Consider the following 21,099-nt stretch of genomic DNA (forward strand, 5'->3'; position numbering starts at 1 on the left):
ACATAATTCCATAAGTGTTCCTTCATAGTTTTGATGTCTTCAATATTAATCTACAATGTAGAAAATAATAAAAAATAAAGAAAAACCATTGAATGAGAAGGTGTGTCCAAACTTTTGACTGGTAATGTATATATAACTAATTAACCCCTCAGAGGAGCCAGGGTGTGACTGTGTGAGTGGCAGCTGTCTTGCCTACCTGCACGAATGGCAATGGCTCGGGCCTCCACCTTGTCCCCCATCTTGCGCACCACCTCAGGGGCAGGGCCAATGAAGCGTACCCCAGCATCAACACACGCCTGGGCAAAGTCTGAGCGCTCAGACAGGAAGCCATACCCAGGGTGGATGGCATCCACACCATTCTCCTAAGAGTAAAAACAAAACATATAATATTGACATAACAAAACAAAACATCATTAGTGACATTATGAACAATGAAGAGTTGCTGCCATAAAAATTAGGGGTGTACTCTGAAAAAATGCAACTCATTACGGATTTTGGCCATTTTACAGATATGATAATTATCCATAATTTTAGAGGATTTCTTTCCATAAAGAAAAGGAATGCCATTGGCAAGTTAAGCGGTCTGTAAACCAAAAGGAGACGTGCGCGAGGTGCCTGCTGCCATGATTGGATCAGAGCATTGACCTGGACGCTGTGCCCTCCTCCTTCCCCCACGCCACCTCAGACAGACGGTTCCAAAGAAGCCAGCAGACGACCTGCAGTTGCAGCAGTCTGTGCCTCTGAATCTCAGCTCAAAGCGCATACCTTCCGAAACTGTGGTAATATTTTACAAGTATAAATAAAAACTATTGATATTTGATTTTGTGTGTCAGTTAACGCATGAACTATGCATGCGTTTTAAATAACAGGATGTTTCAGGAGGAATGGTGACAGGCATTCACTAGTATCGGGTCTGACTGAATGGTGCACGTCGACTTGCACACAATGCGCAGCCCCATCATTTTAAGCAATTTAATCGCCCCACCGGTTGTCCAATCACCAGTATTATCCCCATATAAGAATAAAGTCCTATAAACGGATATGGACACGAAAACGAATATGAGTATACCAACTGCAGCACATCCCTAATACAAATTCTGCAGTCATTGGTTCAGCAAAGGTACACATATCTGACCTTAGCCACTTTGATGATGTCAGGAATGTCCAGGTAGGCTGCAACGGGCGGCAGGCCCTTTCCTATTAGGTAGGCCTCATCTGCCTTCTGCCTGTGCATCTGGCCCGTGTCCTGCTCTGAATAGACAGCCACTGTCCTGATCCCCAGCTCAGTACAGGCCCGGAACACACGGATGGCTATCTCACCTGAGATTGTGGGGTTAGTCAGCAGTTAGTCAGATCATGCACAGAGGAAAAGTCTGAAGTAGGCCTACTGTACGTGGTGAGAAGTTAAATTAAACACTTGGTGTTGTCAAAAAAAATAGGGTAGGGGTTAGAGGAATTACTGTACCTCTGTTGGCCACCATGACCTTCTTGATGGGTTTGTATTCCAGAACCTTAGGGGAGGTGTGTGAGGAACGGGACAGGTAGCATGCTCTCCGGAGAGCCAGCAGCCCAAGGGTGGAACGCATGCTCCCAACCTGCAACAACATCTCACTGGAAGGATGGGGGGAAACAACAGAACAAATAGTTAGGTTATGGAGTAAATAGACCACCCATGCATGCAATAGCATCTGCAATAGCATCTGTGTCCTGGAAAAACCTTGTTCCTTCGTTGCATGACAATAGGCTCAATCAAATTATAACGACTTGTCTAAATGTAATGTGCCTGCAAGTGAAAAGTTTCTTCAGATCTTTAAAAGGTTCATCTTTGTGGAGATAAGGTTCTTCCAGGACACAGACGATAGGTCATTTATGGCTCTCAGTATGTTTACAGAGATTACAAAAGGTAAACTTGTACTGATAACCTAGAGGAAATTCAGTAGCTGTAATGTGGACTGACTGATGACAACCATTATGATAAGAAGGGACTCCATTATTATGATAAGAAGGGACTCCATTATTATGATAAGAAGGGATTAGGGGAGGACATAATAACAGACTACTAGTAGCCTTTATCCCAGACTAAAATGCACATGTACACTCACCGAACACTTTATTAGGAACACCTGTACACCTTCTCATGGTGGAGGTGGTGTAATGGTGTGGGAAATGTTTTCTTGGCACACTTTGGGCCCGTCAATACCAATCAATCATCGCTTGAATTCTACAGCCTTGCCTTGAGTATTGCTGCTGACCATGTACATCCTTTCATGGCCACAATTTACCCATCTTCTAATGGCTACTTCCAGCATGATAATGCACCGTGTCACAAAGCAAAAGTCATCTCAAACTGGTTTCATGAACATGACAATGAGTTCAGTGTTCTTCAGTGGCCTTCCCAGTCACCAGATCTGAATCCAATAGAACACCTTTGGGATGTGGTAGAACGGGAGATTCACAGCTTGAAAGTGCACCTGAAAAATCTGAAGGAATTGCGTGATGCAATCATGGACCAGAATCTCAAAGGAATGTTTCCAACATCTTGTGGAATCAATGAATTGAGGCTGTTTTGAGAGCAAAGGGAAGCCCTACCCTTTATTAGTATAGTGTTCCTAATAAAGACAAGCAACAGTACACTACTTTTAATTGCAGACCGAAGAAGAATTGCATGAGTGATAGGCAAGGACAGGCTGACATGCTAGGACATGTTGGCCTTTAACCTCAGGCCTCTGCCATGCCGCACCCTATAGGAGAATGTGACTGCAAACCTGATACTGATGACAAGAGTATGAAGAGGTCAGTAAAAGAGGAAGAAAAATAAATGGATGAACATTTTCATCTGAACAAATAGTCACTGTGATTGACAGCAAGGGGGCCAAAGACCCATGAGAGGCCACGGGGAGAGATGTAGAAAATGAGACATTCCAATCCAATCCAGAGGGCTGCAAACAATTTGGGGAATGTCAGCCAGGGAAAGGGGTTTAGCCTGTTTCCAGAAAAGCTCAAAATTAGACAAGCCTTAAACAGGGCAAAGGGAATCGAAAGTTAACTGATATTTAACAAAAGTTAAATATAAATGATCGCATGCTCAACTGCTAGCCCACATATCAATCCAAACCATGTTGAATATTCAAAGACTGTACTGGCCAAGGTTATGGGCCAGATCACCAGAGCAAGGTTATGGAAGTTACAAGTATGGGACTGTAGTCACATGTACAACCATTCAACAATAGGGCATGGATATGGTACCTAAAGACCATAACAAACCAAGCTATAAAAACCGCAAGGGCACATGCACTGCCGGCAAGACTGATAAAAGTAGAACAAAGTTCAGCACTTGTGATGAATGATCCTAAATGGAGGACATCAAATAGCCTATAACATTCTGAAACATAATCTAACTCCAACGTTGTTGTACTATAACTGAGTTCTCTATGTTCAAAATCAAACAGCATTTTAAACAAATAATTGCACAAGTCTAGCAAAACAGTCTGAGGTTCGAAGGTCTAAAAAGAAACCTATGATGTTGAGGGCAGTTGGCAGCAGCGACTGTGCCTCCACTATACTCACCATCACTTCAACACAAACCAGAAGGAAAGGCACAAGAGGTAAGCAGAGAGAACTACAGACAATAGTCTCTCAGCTGAATGAGTTGAAAGAGGATATGCTTGTGGACATTCCTCTTGTGTAATAGGTTGTAAGAGATGTCTAAGGAATATAGCACAGTCCTGCCCCCCAACTATACTGTCATTTGATCCTTCAACCATTTTACCTCCATTCACTATCAAACAGTCAGACAGTCATGCCTACTTACTCCCAACAAGAAAACAAACCGATTTCAATAAACTCTGGTGAGTTCAATGAGTTCACTTGCAGCAGACTGACCTTGTTGAACTCTCCACTCCCTATGTGATTTAAAATTTCAGTCACCTTGTGCCATCTAGCCCTAGGAGCGGTTGATTGGAGTGAGCGGTTAGCAACTTTAATTGTATTACAAATCATTCTACAGCTGTCAGGTGGTGGACCTCAACCATTACATAGCTGAACCGAATAGGCAGAATCAACAGGGAGTTTACAATTTCATTTACATTTTCCATAAATAACATGTAGGCCTAGGCAGTTGCATGTACTGGTCTTTCCCAATTCACTACAGAGCAGAAATACCAAACTTGTGAATCAGCACCAGGGAACATTCAGGCAAATTTGCCTTCTACCGAGAAGCAGATTACCGAGCATGTATAAACATGCTGATTAACAAACAGACTACGGCTGTGACAGCCATCAAAGAGCTAACTATTGTATTAGTTACTACCAGCCCAGTAGAGACTAAAACCTACTGGAATACAAACTGTCTCAAAGAAATGGGACACTGAAAATTGTGTCTAAAAAGAAAAAAAACTTGACACTGCAAACACTTTGACATGATGGTGCCAGATGTAATCATAGTGCAAGTGTAGCCATTTGAGCTTGTTGGCTAAACTTCTCCGCCACGCAGGTATAAACAAACACACACACGTATGTGGGTTATATAAACAGAGCTTCAGCTTTTTTCCCCTCGATAGCTTTCCTGCATTATTCGCTGAGCAATTCTGTGTTCTCCTTTTTACCCCCCCAAAAACAAGTCCAATCAAATCATCCAACCTTAACAATTTAACTTGAAGTCCATGTAGCCTATAGAGATAACAATGACATTTGACCTACTGTGATAAGCACACCTGGGGGAAAAGCAAGATTAACAGGTTTCTGTGGCAAAAACAATCCTGTTAATTGAAGGCATAGTTCAATCAACAATCTATGATGTCTGCAATATGCATTTGGATATCTGCAGGTCTCAATCTTCAATGATTGACACCAACTCATTTCTTGAAGGTCTGACACACTTGGATTCCTCCACTCATGCAATACATTAGGCCTACAGGAGATTTAAAGGCAAAACAAACTATTAGAAGAATGTGACCTGTTTTAACCAAATCCCCAGGCTATTGCACACACTATTGGGCGGAAGTGTCTGGGAACAAGATTATGTAGGGTTGGCAGATGTTGGGGTGATGGTAGAGAATTTACTGACTACACTCCCCAACATGGATTTAAAAGGGACTGATGTGAGAGATGTGGTGGAAACTCCCTCCATCCCATACTTATACCAATCCAATTCTTATAAATCCATGTGGGTCAGTCAGTGCTCAAGCACACACATAAGGCATTGTATTGAGAAAACAGGAGTTTGGAACTACTCTGCATTTGTCTGGACTGCTTTGTAGAGTTGGAAAATCTCAATCTTAGAAACATTTCAAGAGACATTCAAGAGACATTCGCACAAATGCAACATGTATGACTATGCATTAGTAGGTCTCTCCATCAGGGAACCCCTCAAGACAGTCTCACTGAATTCTTGACTCATTCACCAAGGTGCCTTTAGAGACTGCTGCAACACACGAGCAAAGTTATCAATGGAGAGAGCAAACAATCCTGTCTGGTTCTCATGTTTGACGTGCACAAACATGTATGCGTTAATGTATTCCAGTCAATCAGTCAGTCAACGCACAATTTAATGGTTAACGTGCACCATCTGTGTCAAAATGGAATGTCCACCTCTTAGCTATAGATTTTTGATTTCTATGAGTGCAGCCATCTCGCGTAACTGAGTGAAAGAGGAAGGAACTTGCTAGCTACATGTATATTCATGCATGTAGACAAGTAGTCTGCAAAACCTGGAGTGCACCTTTGCGAACTCCTCCAAATGGTTATTATATATTCTCTCACTCGGACCGAGATGCAAACAAACTTACCTTTTTTGTCAAGGAGATAAACCCACTCAATATCTCTTCTTAATGAACAGGGGCTTGAAAAAGTCACCAAGCTAGCCTTCTGACGTTGTTCAGTCGTATGACAGGCACTAGCATTAGCTAGCTGATTTATGTGTGTCGTCTCTATTTCAACTGATTTTAGTTAGCTTGCTAGCTGCCGAGATCCGCCTCGAGGGTGCATGTGGCATATATATATAAACCCTAACTCACAATCCCAGTTGATGACTGCAGTTGCAAAGGCAAACCATATGTCAGCTTTAGTGTCACTGTTTTAAAGAGATGTAAAACCATATGAGGCGACTCGCCCACCCCTTGGTTACTTGCTATTGGTCCTCTTATGGTGCGTCCTAATTCCCTAACCTTTTCCTGGTGTGTGTATTTGTGCATCTCCCAAATGGATTTAAAAGCATAGGATAGGTTTACACAGTCTCTCTTATACCTATCAATTCCTTTAGAAATCCATGCGAGGGAATTCAAAAGTCCACACTTTGACAGCTCGCGTGCCGGGACGAGGGTCACATATAAATGACGGAAAGTTGTATCTTGTCAAAGGCATGTCTGTTCTACATGTTATGTTTTCTACTTACTGTAAACGTTCGTCTTCTACCAATTTATCTGAGCGTCTGTTTAGCCGTTCCTGGTGTGTATATATGCTATTGGCAATATTCACGTCACTCAATGTTCATGCTTGCTCTATCTGTTGGGCGATTGGTTGATCTTGGACTGGAGTGAGGGATGATAGCGCCATGGGTTCACTCTCAATCATTCTAGTGACTGTGGGCCTAATTACTATTTAATACAATGGGGGGAGTTTGGTAGGACGATTAACTACGTTTCACACCTCATTTCATATTATTTTATCAATTGTTAAAATTCAGCAAATCTATTCATAGGGTTATTTTACTGTCAACTACCTAATAACATTGCCATGCCAAGACTGTGATAATTTATGAGACACATTAGGATACTGCCTCAAATATGTAACTCTCTGGGTCTGTTGTTCCATAAAGTCTACTCCTAGACTGAAAAACATCTTCAATAAAGATTCTCCAATTAAAGTGTTTTTCCAGGATTTAGCTTCATCTGTGTCAAGGAAATAGCCCCACTGGTTTAGTTTCCCAGACCCAAATTAATCCCAGTACTAGACTGACATTGAAAGTGCTGTTAACATGCACAACCATCAAAAACCATCACAAGGGTAAATGCCATATAAAGATAATAAAAGATAGGAGTCGTGGTATAGAAACACTGGTCAAAGAGTTTAATTAGCAAGAAAACCGACATGAGTTCAGCAATGGAATGCATAATCTCTCATTCTCCCCAAAACAACTTACAATTTTAAAGGGCAGGGGGAAACAGAACATGACAGGTAAACTAACAAGAGTCTTAAAAAATGAGACAAAGATCATGAATAGAAAGTAAAACAGTCATAACAGTAGAAAAAAATGAATTTGGGGATTGGGAGAGAAAAACTGAAATATGGATGACAAAATGATAAGCAGTCTATTTTAACATGCAATATGGCGTGGTCAGACCCATAGTGCAGCTTCAAGACACCAAACCATGACTTGGTTCACAAACACACATGCAGCAGACTCTCAAAGCACTTGGATTCAACCTTCCACAGGTAAAATATTTGTTTTAATTCAATAACAGGTAAGGAATTGTCCTTTCCAATACAAGGGTTCCTGTGGTTTGGGGGTCCACCGTAATTTTTTTACTTCAAAACATAACAGATCAAATTAGTAATGACTTCAGTCTTTGACCATGAGTTCAGTTGACAATCTTACCAAATTCATTACTTGATTAGAGGTATCTGATCTAGTGATTGTTAGAATTGAGGAGATGGTTATGTCAGGAGCAAATGTAGTAGCACCTAACACACTGCAAAAAGGGTTATCAACTGTGTTTGCTATACCCAAGCAGTTGTCTTTGCTGACTGGCCAACTACTCCGGAGTTTGTATGCATGTGCTGTAGTCTGGGCATGTGCTTAAACATTTCTTTAACTTAATTCCTCATGTTAACATTTCAAAGAAACATGACAATGTGACAAATAACATCATGATCTATCCTGGAATGGGAAAATACATAAACAAAACATGCGCATACACACAATGGATTCAGGGGTCTGTTTTGTAGTTAAAATCCTGTCCTGTGCACATCTGAGAGAAATAAAAACATCTAGAGCCTTATGAGAACAGGCCATGTATAGTAATAAAGGGTTGCGAGCACGATAGAAAAAGGATGCAAGCAGATAAGCACAAAACATTCCAAAGAAATAAAGCATGCATTACTCTTGTCAGTATATATTTTAGCTTAAAAATATGGTTCACTTGTTCTTTTTGTTCAACACCGTTAGAATATGTTTTTATTTGTATATGTAAATATATTCTGTTATTGGAGGAAACCCAGATAATGTAAAAGAAAAAAGTATTTGAAAGGAACAATTAACACTGAGCAGGTGCATCAGAATCAAGCAAAATGGACCGATTGGGGGTGCAACCAAATACAAAGCCAAAAGTAAGAGGATGGTTGTGAATGCTTGTTGAGTGTTGACAGTGAGAGTGCTGCCCACTGTTTGGTCTTGTGTGGTGAAGGGGTCCTTTGGGTTTCCGGTTTTACTTTGCTGTCATCATCTGAACAAATTCTAAAAGACAAGACCAGAACAACCTTTAGTGACATTGACAGAGGCATACAACTGACATCCAGTATATTGGCAACGTTTCTCCATTGCTTACAGGGTGCAACATAACACCCGTGTCCTAGTACTCGGGATCAAAAGTCTACTAAGGCTTGGCATCAAGAAGATGGAACTGACTGAACAAAATTGCTTCCAAACTTTTGGTGCCTTGTATCGGTTCTTCAGTCATGTACAAATACACTGATACCATGACTAAAAATGTAAAGACAATATATTTGATAGACAGCATATTTGCTCTTGCTGATCTGAATCCACATGTAGAAAGAGGAGAGTTATTACATACTGAACATGACTTGAAGGAAAACAGACCAAAGCATCACAATTCAAGTGATAAAAGTTAGGCTAACATTAAGTTGCTATTGTATCCGTGTAGTAATGACTATACATTACTATGTTGGCAATGAAATAGCTTTGGACTTGTAAACAGTTATGCATTTTGGCGGTTTTGTTATTACAAAATAAGGAATAATGGACCACTCAACTCTATTACTATGGAATTACTAGTCTGTCACAATATGTTGATATTATATTTTTACTTGTAATTTAAGTGTCATTACATGGGTGCAAGACAAACACAATGTCAAGAGTTACTCAGAGTTGGGCTTCCTTGACACAAAAGGGGGGGGGAGTGAGTGGAAGGGAAATAACTTGGATCATAAGATCACTTCCTTTTCAAAATAACAAGTGGCTTACAGCTACTCCTCAGTCTTGACCAAACAGAGTTGTGAACAACAAGTTTGTTTAACTGACTGCAGCACTGACACCGAACACAAGCAATTTTAAGGAATATCTTGCGATGAAAACAGAAACAAACTAATGCAAGGTAGAATGGCCCATTGTTGGGCATATGAGGTTTGGTACAGTAACATTAATTTAGGCATTGTTCTTTGTACGGGACTTTGTAGACAGAAACTGACCTTCGTAGTTGACCTGTCCATCTCCATCAATATCGGCCTCCCGGATCATTTCGTCAACCTCCTCATCTGTCAGTTTCTCACCGAGGTTCGTCATAACGTGACGCAGCTCTGCAGCGCTAATGTAGCCATTGCCATCCTGCACCACAAGAAATAAAGACATTTCAATTTGATGGTATGGTCTTCAGTTGTGAAAAGATACCAAATCAAATGTCTACCATTATTTTGCAATAAATCAGAATTGCAGTGTTACATCATCCACATCTAAAGAATAAAATACAGTTCAGACAAAGGAGACAAAACAGTGTGTTCAAGTGTTCGTGACACCAATGGCTCACTGACCAACACAAGTCCAAACAGACTGCAGAGACCATCAAAGTACTTAATCTCCACACAGTAAATAGTGCTCATCTCCAAATGTACTGTACGACAATACAACCACTGTGTACATGCCAATCACAATTAGCTATAGATTGGTGACCTTTGAGACATGTGTCTTGAATGAAGTGCTGGGACCCATTAGTTAACATTTGTAGCACTGAGATCAGCAGTGGAGAGGCATTTTTACATCTGAAATAGTCATCCATCCCCCATTTTGACTGACCTTGTCAAAGACTCTGAAGGCTTCTCTGATCTCTTCTTCACTGTCAGTGTCCTTCATCTTCCGTGCCATCATGGTCAGAAACTCAGGGAAGTCAATTGTCCCATTTCCTGTGGATAACAAACCCATGTGCCGTTACAGCAGGAGAACAGTAGGGCCTTCACACAAAATGTAGGCCTTTCTTCCCACTTCAACCATATATTGCATCACAGCATTTTCAACACTCTCTATTGAGTGTGAATGTGAGTTTGCATATGTGAGGGTGAGAGAATTAGAGCATTTCTGCATGTCTTACCGTCAGCATCCACCTCATTGATCATGTCTTGCAGCTCAGCCTCTGTAGGGTTCTGACCCAGCGAGCGCATCACGGTGCCCAGCTCCTTGGTGGTGATGGTGCCATCTCCATCCTTGTCGAACAGCGAGAACGCCTCCTTGAATTCTGAGTGAAAAATAGTCACACTTGAAAGCAGTATTGATAACCAGGCAATGGATTTATCAACAGGCCAAAAGTGTTATCGACTTTAAACATTGCATTCCTTAGTATTGTGTGCAATATGCAAAGAGAGCTGTCTTACCAGCAATCTGTTCCTCTGTCAATTGATCTGCCTAAAAGTAAAGCATAATGTGAGTACCAGGACATTTAGATTGAAGATGCTTGTACATTCATAGGAACAGAGGGGCAGCAAGGCTGTACTTTTGTTTCATACTCTTGGGGTCTATCTAATATCTATGCCAAATGAAATTATAAAATAGAATGAATCTGGATGCATAAAATTGACTGGATTTGTCATATCATATATTCACCAACTTCACCAGAAAAAAAGCAATGTAGGCTAGCCTAGTTGGCTAGAAACCTAGAAACCTGATGGAGAGCTACAGCTAATGCCTATATCGTCCACCTTCACCGTATCATTGGCTAACTACAGATATTCAGTCTAAAATTAGTCTGTCTTGCACCATATTTGCCGCAACATTAGATCAGATGGCCTCAGAGCCCTAAAACAAACACAATTAATCTGGGGATATCCCGGGGCTTCTCTATCTGAATTAACAACAAAAAGCTGTGTTTAGACTGCACGGAGTTGCACATTTATTCAATTCAACTATGGAGTAATCAGCCATTCAAATATCTAAAGTGAGCTGACTACATCATAGGTAATGTATGGGATAGCCCTCTCTGCCCTGTTAACGTTGATGCTCACTAGCAATCTAACTATAAACAATGGTATAGTACTGGTATGCGACCAAACATCAGTATCTAATAGTTTCCAAGCTAACTAAAGTTGATCAGCTACTATCCGCACTGGACCCTGCAGGCCTGCCACACTGAAGCAGGCATGCAACCTCGGCTCGAGCGTTCATGATAATTGGCGCGAGCAGTATGAGCAGCATTGATTGACGCAGATCAACGTAATTTACATTAACCAAATTAGCGGACAATGAATTATCAGATAGTAGTCATTAGCCGTATACGACATCTATGTAGTTTGCACATCAGTCCGTAACTAATAATCTGGTTTAGTTAGCTAGCCAGCTAGTTTAGCTGCGAATAAATCGGACTCTGACGAATTCCTGGAACGAAAACGTTCCATTGATTGTCCTATTCGGCTTCAACTTCGTGAATCAAATTTGTAAATGTATATTTTCAGAAATTCAAAATGGTCATAGGCTCCAATTATAAATTATTATTATTTTCTAAACTGGAAACTGGCATTAGTATGCGTAAAGCAACGTTCTATAGCTGAAACGTTCCAATCCATTCCAGGAATTAAACTTGCCCACTGAGTCGTCTGAATGGCTTATGTTACTACACATGCATCTGCAGAACGCTGGCTGTTAATCATGATATTTAATTTGATCCGCACTCACCGCAAATTTAACTTACCATTTTGTGATGACGCTATGTTGATTTGATCTAACTTACTAATAATTTCGAGTTTGAAGCTGTGCTGATAGATACGATTTTCCGTTATCAGATCCTCCGCGCCTTGCGCCACTATGTCTGTTGCACTGCGCTGAAGTTGTGTATTAGTCCGCCTTGGTTAGGATTTCAAGCGGGACACTGCACTCCTTAGCAACTTGACTGTCACTATGGTCTCCTTGCGCCGAAGCGAATGAAAAAAACAAAAACAGAACAGCGGTGGAGAACTGACGTTGACTGACACCTCGCCTTTAGTCTATTCTGTTTATAATAGAAGAGTCGCGTTTTTTAATAATCCCCTCTCGAAGAATTTGAGTGTTCAATACACTCTTTGACTATTTCCGTTTTGTTTATGTTTCGGTCATGTCTTGATGTTTGAATAAGATACTGGTGAGTTTATATACAGAGAAACAGCGATGGCGCACATCAGCTGACCCAGTGAGCGGCACTACATTGGTTTTCAGCCACCTGCAATGCGTCAGGGAGTGGAGGGGCTATGAGGATGTGGATGTTCCCATCTTAAAGCCATAGCAGCGAAACAATTGAGACAACTGCCTGCTGTTATGCCCAAGTATATTGTCTAAACATGGATATTGGGACACTATTTGATACCAGAGTATGACAAGGCCAAAGCTGAGAGCAATCTATTATGCTAAGAGCTCCAAGGCAATAACCAATTATCATTTGAACCAATTTCTTATAAAGTGACTTGAAAACAGCACCACACCTTTTGCCATGGTGCAATGACCCCCTTATGTGGCTACTGTTTTTTTTTTTATTTGTTACATTTAATTTATTTATTTTACAGTATATTGCCATCACAGTGGATGGAATATAAGCCATACAAGTAGGCCTACAGTCCAGTCTGTTTTTACAGTGTAGTCTGTTTTTTTAATACTCTCTTTTACTGTTGTGAAAGGTAAACCTGTGAGAAAACCAGAGAAATTATCTAAGCTCTGTTAGTCTGCTTTTAAAGTGCTCCCTACCTTAGCCTAACACAACTGATAATTGCTGAGCCAATATTTATTCAGAATATGACCCCCATGAAACTCCTAAGAATTTGAGGTAGACAAATGCAGAATTAGAAACCCCAATGGATCTCCTGGACAGGATGTTGACGGTTAGCACCAAAAGGAACTGGCAGAAAATCGGGCACGAGAAAGAGGCCTCATCAGAAATATAATCCCCTATTATGATCCCATTGTTGCTCTCAGCATCAAGGTGGCCTCGTCACTCTGTGGAAACTTGCATGCAGATTTGGTGTCAGTGATAAGGCTCTCGGTTTTCATCTCCCTCCTCCACCTAGGATCCATCAGAACAGGCCCAGCTGCACTTTTTTTCACCACATTACTAGGCAATCAATCAATTACATTCATTCAGAATCACATCTTTCTGTCTCCAGCAATAAAATTATACATTGTATTGGCATTTTATGCCATGAGGACTCTTTTGGGTACTCTCTCTGATCCCATTATTTTTAACTTAATCAGGAAAATGCAAATCTCCTGAATGCTGATAGGGGTGATTAAAGGAGATGCAATCATTTAGGTCTCAAGGAAAACAAATTCCACGTAGAGTATACCACCGCTGTGGAGGTTTTCATGATTACATCTTTAATGCTCATCAGTTTGGTGATCTTGTCATTATCCTGTCAATCAGCCATTTTTAGAACCATTGGATGGAAAGTGCATCATGGATGTCCTTTCCCTTTCTCATGGCAGTTGATATCACAGAGAACACCACTGGGCCAATGCAGCATAGCCTGAGATTTTTTATTGATTATTCAAGAGTTGATTGATTCAGAGACTGATGCGTACGTATAGTATACATAGATTTGTCACAGTAATGTAGTGTCAATGCATTGTAATATCACAAAGCTCTAAAATACACAACCAACTAAATCTGTTTTAAGAACATAGTAATCCAACTGAAATATACATGAATGTTGATGTTCCTGTGTATAGCAATCTCTCTGTCCATCTCTACGTCTCAATCTACTTCTCCTGGTGCAAATAGTGACACGGTCTGCCTATACTGTAGCAGTGGATGCAAATCAATGATTAATGTGTGTTAAAATAGCCAGGTGAGACTGAGCTCGCCCCATGCATTATGTATATGTCTAAATACAGACTAAAGACACCTGACACGTTCTAGTGTACCGAGATGGAACAGTGGGGGCTGCTGCAGGGAGGCTCAGCCTACCTAACATTTTTGCCAAGTAAAAACTAAATTAATCATGTCTCAGAATATCATTTTATGCAATATGCATTTTGTATGCAGCCATACAATAGTCAGAAAAGCTATAAAAGCCTTGTAGGTGGCAATTTTGATTTATTTCCTAGCCTCCCATATCAGAAAACACAGCGGCTACTGGGATGAAAGTCTGATGTTCTCAGAGAGGAAATGCTTTTATGCCTAACTGGAGATTCAAATTTAATCTCTTTCTCACACACACCACTGGAAACAAGAAAGCTGCAGGTTGTATTCCATTTTGTTTATTTCCTGTGTATTTCTGTCATGCTTGTTTCATTCAGTAACAGTTTTCTGATTTGCTTAACACTTTCTTTAGTTGCAACAAGCAATCACAATATCAGATGTTTCAAGAACTGAGAGGGGCTTTACTTTGTGCACACGATAACAACTAGGAACCCCTTCAAAAGATACAGTCCATGACTAAGAAAAAAAATGCCCAAAATACATCTATAGTTTGATAATTGTATTTCATGGTCTGGAATGTACTTAGTGACAGAAAGATAGACAGACAGTAGTCATGGCAGAGGGTTGAACATTTGTTTGTTTTTTGCAGAATTCTGGAATTAATTCACAGCACTGCATGTGTGTTAAAGTCAATTCTAAAAAGGCATGTATGCTACAAATTAAAAATACTTGACTTGTACCACTGCACAGTATGAATGATACAGTGCATCCTTTGAATTTAAAAACCTAAAAATAAATGTAAAAACAGTAAATCACCACAAAGAGACAACTTCATATACTTTAACATAAATGACCACACAAATGGTACAGAGGTCTCTCCCCTCTCCCTCCCTAGGATGAGTAGGGGAACTGCAGCAGGACAGCCTGGCCTGGGCCCACCTTCAGCGCTGAGAGGGCAACAAGGCTGTCGGGGGCCAGCACGGCATTGTCGGTGCTCACCCGGACCACAGCCTCAGCAGGCAGGTCAGAGTGCTCTAGCTTTAGGGTCACTGCATCACTGTCCCAGTTGAAGACAGCTAGGTAGCGCTCACTCTGGTCCCACCGACGAAGGTAGGCCAGGGCAGTGGTGGAGTTGAAGATGGGGATGTAGTCCCCATGCAGGAGGGAACGCTCCTTTCCTCGCAGGTCACTGAGCGTCTTGAAGACGTTGCGACTGGAGAGTCTCTGGTCCCTCTCATCCTGAGAATGGAGGAAATAAAAATGTATACAAATAAATAGAATTCCTCTGCTTTTCCAATATTTTTCCAGTGAGCACTAGCAACTTCTGTTTTTCATCTGCTGGCAAAATTAGTGTGTGTGTGTGTGTGTGTGTGTGTGTGCTCATTAGCATCCCACTTACCTTTAGAGTGCCATTTATCTCCTCAGACTCTGAGTCCCACAGCATCTTAGGGAACTTTGTATTCTGCTAAAACAGATACAAGCAATACATCAGATATCCATCAAAGGCAAGAACCAATCTTGTGACTTCTCAGAAATTAAACCTATATATATATATATATATATATATATATATATCACAAAAAGCCGATTTAGTAAGGGCAGCATCATCTTACTTGCAAAGAAAGAGTAAAGTCTTACAACTATGGGCCATAATGTGTTCAAACCCCTGCTCACCTCATCTTCAAGGGCAATCTCATCCCCATAGTTAAACACTGGGGTTCCAGGCAGTGTGAGCAAGAGTAGCTGGTTAAAGTTGACCATGGTTGACCCCACCAGTGAGGCCAAATGGCCCTCCATCCTGTCCCCTATGTTCCAGGCCAGCTGGGTCTGATTGTGGTTGGTTAACAGCTGCTGGACAACCTGAGCCCGATCTATGGCGCTCATACTAGCAGACCTCAGCACCCCAGACAGGAGCAGATCTACTCCAGTGGAGTTCAGTAGACTGGAGACCTCATCAACAGAGGTTTTTTCAGTCACTCCAATCAGAGCCCTGGGCAAAGAAACACACACATGAATTTAAATTCTAAAATAATGTAGGTCCAATACCAAAAAGGTAGCCATTGTAATGAAATCAAGACACAACTTTCCACTCAGAAGCTCTGTGAAAAGAATCAGGCTGCAATTCAAAACCATTAGAGGGCACTACACTGCCATAAGCCATTTTGAGGGGAAGGGAAATGTGACAAACACAAACCCACCAATAATCCTCCAGATGGCGTACATGCATAGCAGTTCACTTTCCTCAAACATACTGGTACCCAAGGCCAGTGTGATATCATTGGGAACAAAGTACAGAATGTTTTTTGGGCACTCACCTCTTCTCATTCTGAACAATGGCTTGAATATCAGCCCAAAGCGACGGAACCACACTGGCCACTCGCTCAACTCCAGACAGTTGTATCCCATCCACCCCTTGGTTCAGCCAGAACACGAGGGCAGACTGAAAGGAACAAGTTTCAAACATCATTCGACACATCTCATCATTCAATTCATTATATTTAAAAAGCTGAAGCTCACTACTAGGAGAGGTAATGGGAATACGGTGACTATGATAACACACCATAAACACTTACCTTGAGTCTCTCAGCAACGTTTGTGACACTGACGTTAGAGAACCATGGCCCGCTTCCATGATAATTTGGAGTCAGATCCAAGATCACATTGATGCCTGTAAGAGTACAATGAGAGAATTACTCCACATGAACTAGACCAGACTACTAAATGGGTATTCAATTCATACATAAACAGTATTATTTTATTTATTATTACTATATTATATTGTTGACTGTTGTTGAACGAGGAGCAAGATCCCAAAGCATTTCACTATATCAATTACGGCTGTATGCAATGTATGTGACAAACACAATTTTATTTTATTTTAAGTAGTTCATTACCAACGCGCAGTTCCGAGAATAACTTATGAAAGGGTATTACAGTACACAAAGAGGCAAGACTCACTCTTCTTGTGTGCGGCTTGGATGAGGCTTTTGAACTGTTCCAGATTGCCAGCCTCAGGGGAGATCCGTTCAAAGTCCAGTTTCACAGGCTCGTCTGCTGGGGCATAATGGATGGGTCCCACCACTAGCCCCTTCACCTTCAGCTGACCCAGACTGCCAATTTTCTGCTCCAAACCTGTAACACAATTAGAAATGGTCTTATTAAAATATACCATACATGGATCATTTACATCATTGTTGTATTCGGTAGCCTAGAGCACAGGAATAAGAACAAAGATTTCCACTTAAATTAAAATTTGATCAGTTTGATGTTTAATGAAAATATATTGCATAGAAACTACCTGAATATTGTCCACAAAAAAAGCCAGTATGTGCTTCTTGAGTGTCTAATGACCCCATAGTAAAACTTGCCAAACCAGTCAATTAATTGGAAAACGGGAGGGAGGAGATTGGGGACAGGGAAACAGGTTTTTGCTGGTTCAGCAGGCTGCTTGAGTGGCCCACTCCATTCCCTCAAGCTGAGTCACGAGAGTGGTGTGCATAATGTGACCTCAATCCAATGCAACAGACATGTCTTAAAGTACTCAAGCAGATGTCCTCTAGAAACTCATGTCCTGCCACCTAAACTCAATTGATCCCAGTAATCAACACCATGTTAGACACACCAGCAACTGAGAACCAATTTCCATGTTCCCACTGAGAATTGGCATATAGTCCTGCAACTCAAATCATGCCAAATCATTCCCTAATCAAATTAAGGTCCTTACCTTTAAGGTTGTGGGACTCAGTGAAAGTGTCCACATCTCCTATTTGGTACAGAGGCCCATAATTCCACCAGTTCATCTGAGGAAGGTCTTTGCAGCGAGGAGCTTGAACAATAATGGCAACAGCTCCTGCCAGCATCCCCAGCCAGCCGAGCCAGAACAGAATCAGAAGGGCCCAGCGGGTCCGAACCCACCTTTACAAGGTAAAGGGATTAGACATGTAGGCATTAGACATGGGCCTGTATACAATAGCCTTGGGATTAAATTCATTCCATGACCACATTCTGGGCCTTTAAAAATAATAAATACATAATTGCGTTTGTATTCTTACCCTGGAGTACCGGCGACTTTGAGGAGTTCCTCTTTAGACAGACCGGTAAATTTAGTCTCTGATTCCTCAGGAATTTTCACTTTCACGCTGCCGTTTTTCTCAATCGCGGTGGGAGAGCCAGCTTCTCCATTCGCTGCCTCCGCGCCCGTCATCGGCTGCTTCTCCTGGTCCATCGCGTTCAGCTCGACATCCTTCATGTCCACCTCAGTGTCAGTGTCCTTACTCATTGTGACGCTAATGGAGTCAAACGCAAACTTCCTTTATAAAAAAAACAAAAAACAAATGTGGATGAACAAAACTAATTGCGCCCCTGGTTCCGTAATCTTGTTGTAGGCCTAAAAAACGCACATGCGCAAACGACGATCTAATTCTGATAGAACGGCAATTTGATGCAATATTGCATCACCATTTGGACACATGGCAAAGTGAGACAAAGACATGACGCATAGAAAATGTACATTAAATTAATAAGCTATCCTTACAATAATGGATGGAATTAATGCCCCAACAGATGAGCCATGAGAAACGGACGTCAACATGTTATAATATTCCTCGTCCTGACTTTATCATTTCTTTTTAATTTAAATACAATTACATTAGGCCTGTCCACTAATAAATCAGCATTTTTTTGTTTCCTTGTTGGATACACTGATACTGTTGGATATAGGGATACAGCATATATCGGTCTATACCCTATAAATTCTTGTCGGCCTTGTAAGCTACTGTGCGTGTTTAGACAACTACTGTGCGTGGCTAGAAACCGGATCAGTCCAGTTTTATTTCAGTATACAACGAGCACAACGAAAACATTTCTTTTAAATTAATGTAATAAAATGCGCGAGTCATAAACAGGTTGTTAGCATAAACATAGTTCTTGGCTACAATTAGTTCTACTATACAATATGCCTAATCCAATTTTACAATAAAGGCAGACAAACAGTCACGCCCAAAAAAACAACCCCAAATGTAATGAACAACATTGATCTCCATTCGCGACAACAGTTAATGTAATGCAGTGCCGCATAGCCTACCTGAGAAATATATTTGGACGTGTAAATCGATTTCAACTCGTTTCCTTGTTATTCTTGTTGATGAAGAAAATGTGCAATCTCCTCAGCATCTGTGATGGTCTCGTTTATATTGCTGCCGGAGCCCTCACGTTCCAACCGACCGCCCAGTTTTAAGGAGGAACTCATTATCATAAACGTTGTGTGATCAAACTAACCATTAGATCTTTCAGCTCTTCATGCCATAAACAAATTCGATGATAATATTACAGTATTACCTGATAGTTATTCGACGTGCATGGTTTTACAAATTCGGATGTTTAATCTGAATAGCAGGAAGTCCACCTTAACCAGTCCCCGCCAGACGGCCGCCCCCCTTTTCATGTTGTTCTGAGTTGGCAAGAAATGTCAAAAACAACTTCAGTGTTAGGGTACACAGATCTTTATGTTCTCTCTGAATTCCATAGACAGTTATGTCGAAACATTGGCCAATTTTGAATCAAGTGAATATGAGTGACCTTCTCTAGAATGAAACTTGTTTTCCTATGTTTATAGCCACATTGGCTGGTCGTGGTCAGTCCATCCTACAACATCTTTAACAGATATACTGTATATTCAGGTCTCGTCAATGCTACATCATGTTTGTTCCAAATCAGTTTTGCCACACTTTGATCATGGTTAATGGTGAAATAGATGAATGGATGAGGATGTTTGCTACTTCCACTGTTTCTCAGCAAACACAGTCTTATAATCTTTTACAGAGAAACACTATCCCAAAATCTCTGCAAACAGCACATTCAACCCCCAGAGAGACACAACGTGTCTGAGTGATAGGCCTATGTCATAGGCCCTATGATATAGTTAATGATCAAGTAATGTCTTTCTAGACAGTGCTAACCAATCCACTAAACCAAAACTGTGTCATCCCCTCACAGTCACTGCAGTGATGAAGTGTATATAAATGAATCACAACCTGTGATTAGCATTTAGGGCCAGAGATCAATATTCAACATGAACGTCCTTTGATAGTGCAGTGGAACTACTGTGAGAGGTTAATACAGGAGCCTTTGACCTATTTTCTTAATTTAGGATAAGCGTGTATAGGCTTGGGACACTCTAGAACATTAATCTCTAACACGATGAGACATGATAGCCAAACAGTCTGTGACAAATCAAGGCCAACAGTATGACGATCACCTATATTCTTAACAGAAAAAGCACCAAGTTCTGGGGCACCAAGACCCCTCATAAAAAAGTCCTACTTACTATTTATCACCACAACATCAGGCATAATCCTCACACATGATGCATTCTTAGAATGGTATTTACATACTTGATGGTCCTTGATCAATGGCCATCAGGTATATAAATAGATACCATTCAAACAGTCCATCCAGTGTCAGGATTTTGACATTACCTAAGAACATTTCCTGGTAACTGTGAAGATTACATTGAGTTCATGCTGTTGGAATGGAAGTGCTGCAGGAAAACATGAGCAGCACATGGGCCATGAAATCTGACCCTGGGAGAGAGGAACAAGGGTGGAACGCGGTGTAGAGGGGAGCAATATATATTTAGTGAGGGACATACAAGTAATCATAAGTAATCAGTGTATAAGTAATCAGCCATGTTGGTCACTGTAGACCTACTTGCTTAGTGTACATTGAAATCCACTGTACGACAGGCTGTTTCAGAAACAAAAACAACACTCAACAAAAACAGTGTCCTCATAAGTCCATGCTCCTCCTTCTGGAGTGTGCGTAGGCAGAAGAGTATCCTGTATCATGTAAACATGACAAGACCTGCTGCACGTTGTGTGCCTTGGTCGTCTCTGAAAACACGTGCTGGAGAATAACAAACTGGGGAGGGGGGGGGGGGGGGGGGGGGGTGATTAAATCAAGAGAGGTGTTAGGGGCTTTGATTTGAGCAAAATGCCTATTG

The 21,099-nt window shown here is 41.1% G+C and overlaps 4 protein-coding genes across 5 annotated transcripts in view; 1 reads left to right on the plus strand and 3 right to left on the minus strand.

Moving 5' to 3' along the window:
- pcxa (pyruvate carboxylase a) overlaps positions 1-6,102 on the minus strand; it is a 60,662-nt gene extending 54,560 nt beyond the window's left edge. The window contains exons 1-4 of the mRNA XM_083687614.1: positions 5,787-6,102; positions 1,466-1,611; positions 1,136-1,320; positions 197-362 (exon numbers count right to left, since the gene is read on the minus strand). Of these exons, the coding sequence (XP_083543740.1) occupies positions 197-362; positions 1,136-1,320; positions 1,466-1,607 (493 nt within the window). The 5' untranslated portion in view covers positions 1,608-1,611; positions 5,787-6,102. The remainder of the gene's footprint in view (positions 1-196; positions 363-1,135; positions 1,321-1,465; positions 1,612-5,786) is intronic.
- LOC310820976 (aldo-keto reductase-like) overlaps positions 1-21,099 on the plus strand; it is a 293,751-nt gene that overhangs the window by 112,523 nt on the left and 160,129 nt on the right. The gene's annotated exons all lie outside the window — the stretch shown is intronic.
- On the minus strand, positions 7,043-12,275 carry calm3b (calmodulin 3b (phosphorylase kinase, delta)). The gene is made up of 6 exons (XM_083664839.1): positions 11,907-12,275; positions 10,597-10,627; positions 10,317-10,460; positions 10,025-10,131; positions 9,424-9,559; positions 7,043-8,452 (listed from the first exon to the last, which is right to left on the minus strand). Exons 1-6 carry the CDS (start codon positions 11,907-11,909, stop codon positions 8,424-8,426), a joined length of 450 nt encoding a protein of 149 aa, XP_083520965.1. The 5' UTR covers positions 11,910-12,275; the 3' UTR covers positions 7,043-8,423.
- slc3a2b (solute carrier family 3 member 2b) lies at positions 14,422-19,285 on the minus strand. 2 transcript variants are annotated; one of them, XM_083696380.1, is made up of 9 exons: positions 19,183-19,285; positions 18,152-18,409; positions 17,824-18,014; positions 17,058-17,231; positions 16,673-16,767; positions 16,415-16,539; positions 15,774-16,089; positions 15,499-15,561; positions 14,422-15,338 (listed from the first exon to the last, which is right to left on the minus strand). In XM_083696380.1, the coding sequence occupies exons 2-9, from the start codon at positions 18,376-18,378 to the stop codon at positions 14,991-14,993; spliced, it is 1,539 nt and encodes a 512-aa protein (XP_083552506.1). In that variant the 5' UTR covers positions 18,379-18,409; positions 19,183-19,285; the 3' UTR covers positions 14,422-14,990. The 2 variants fall into 2 exon arrangements, with proteins under 2 accessions (XP_083552506.1, XP_083552505.1); XM_083696379.1 differs by having other exon boundaries at positions 15,499-15,564.

Source organism: Argentina silus (genome assembly GCF_951799395.1).
Source record: "Argentina silus genome assembly, chromosome: 2".
In the NCBI taxonomy this organism is placed as follows: Eukaryota; Metazoa; Chordata; class Actinopteri; order Argentiniformes; family Argentinidae; genus Argentina; species Argentina silus.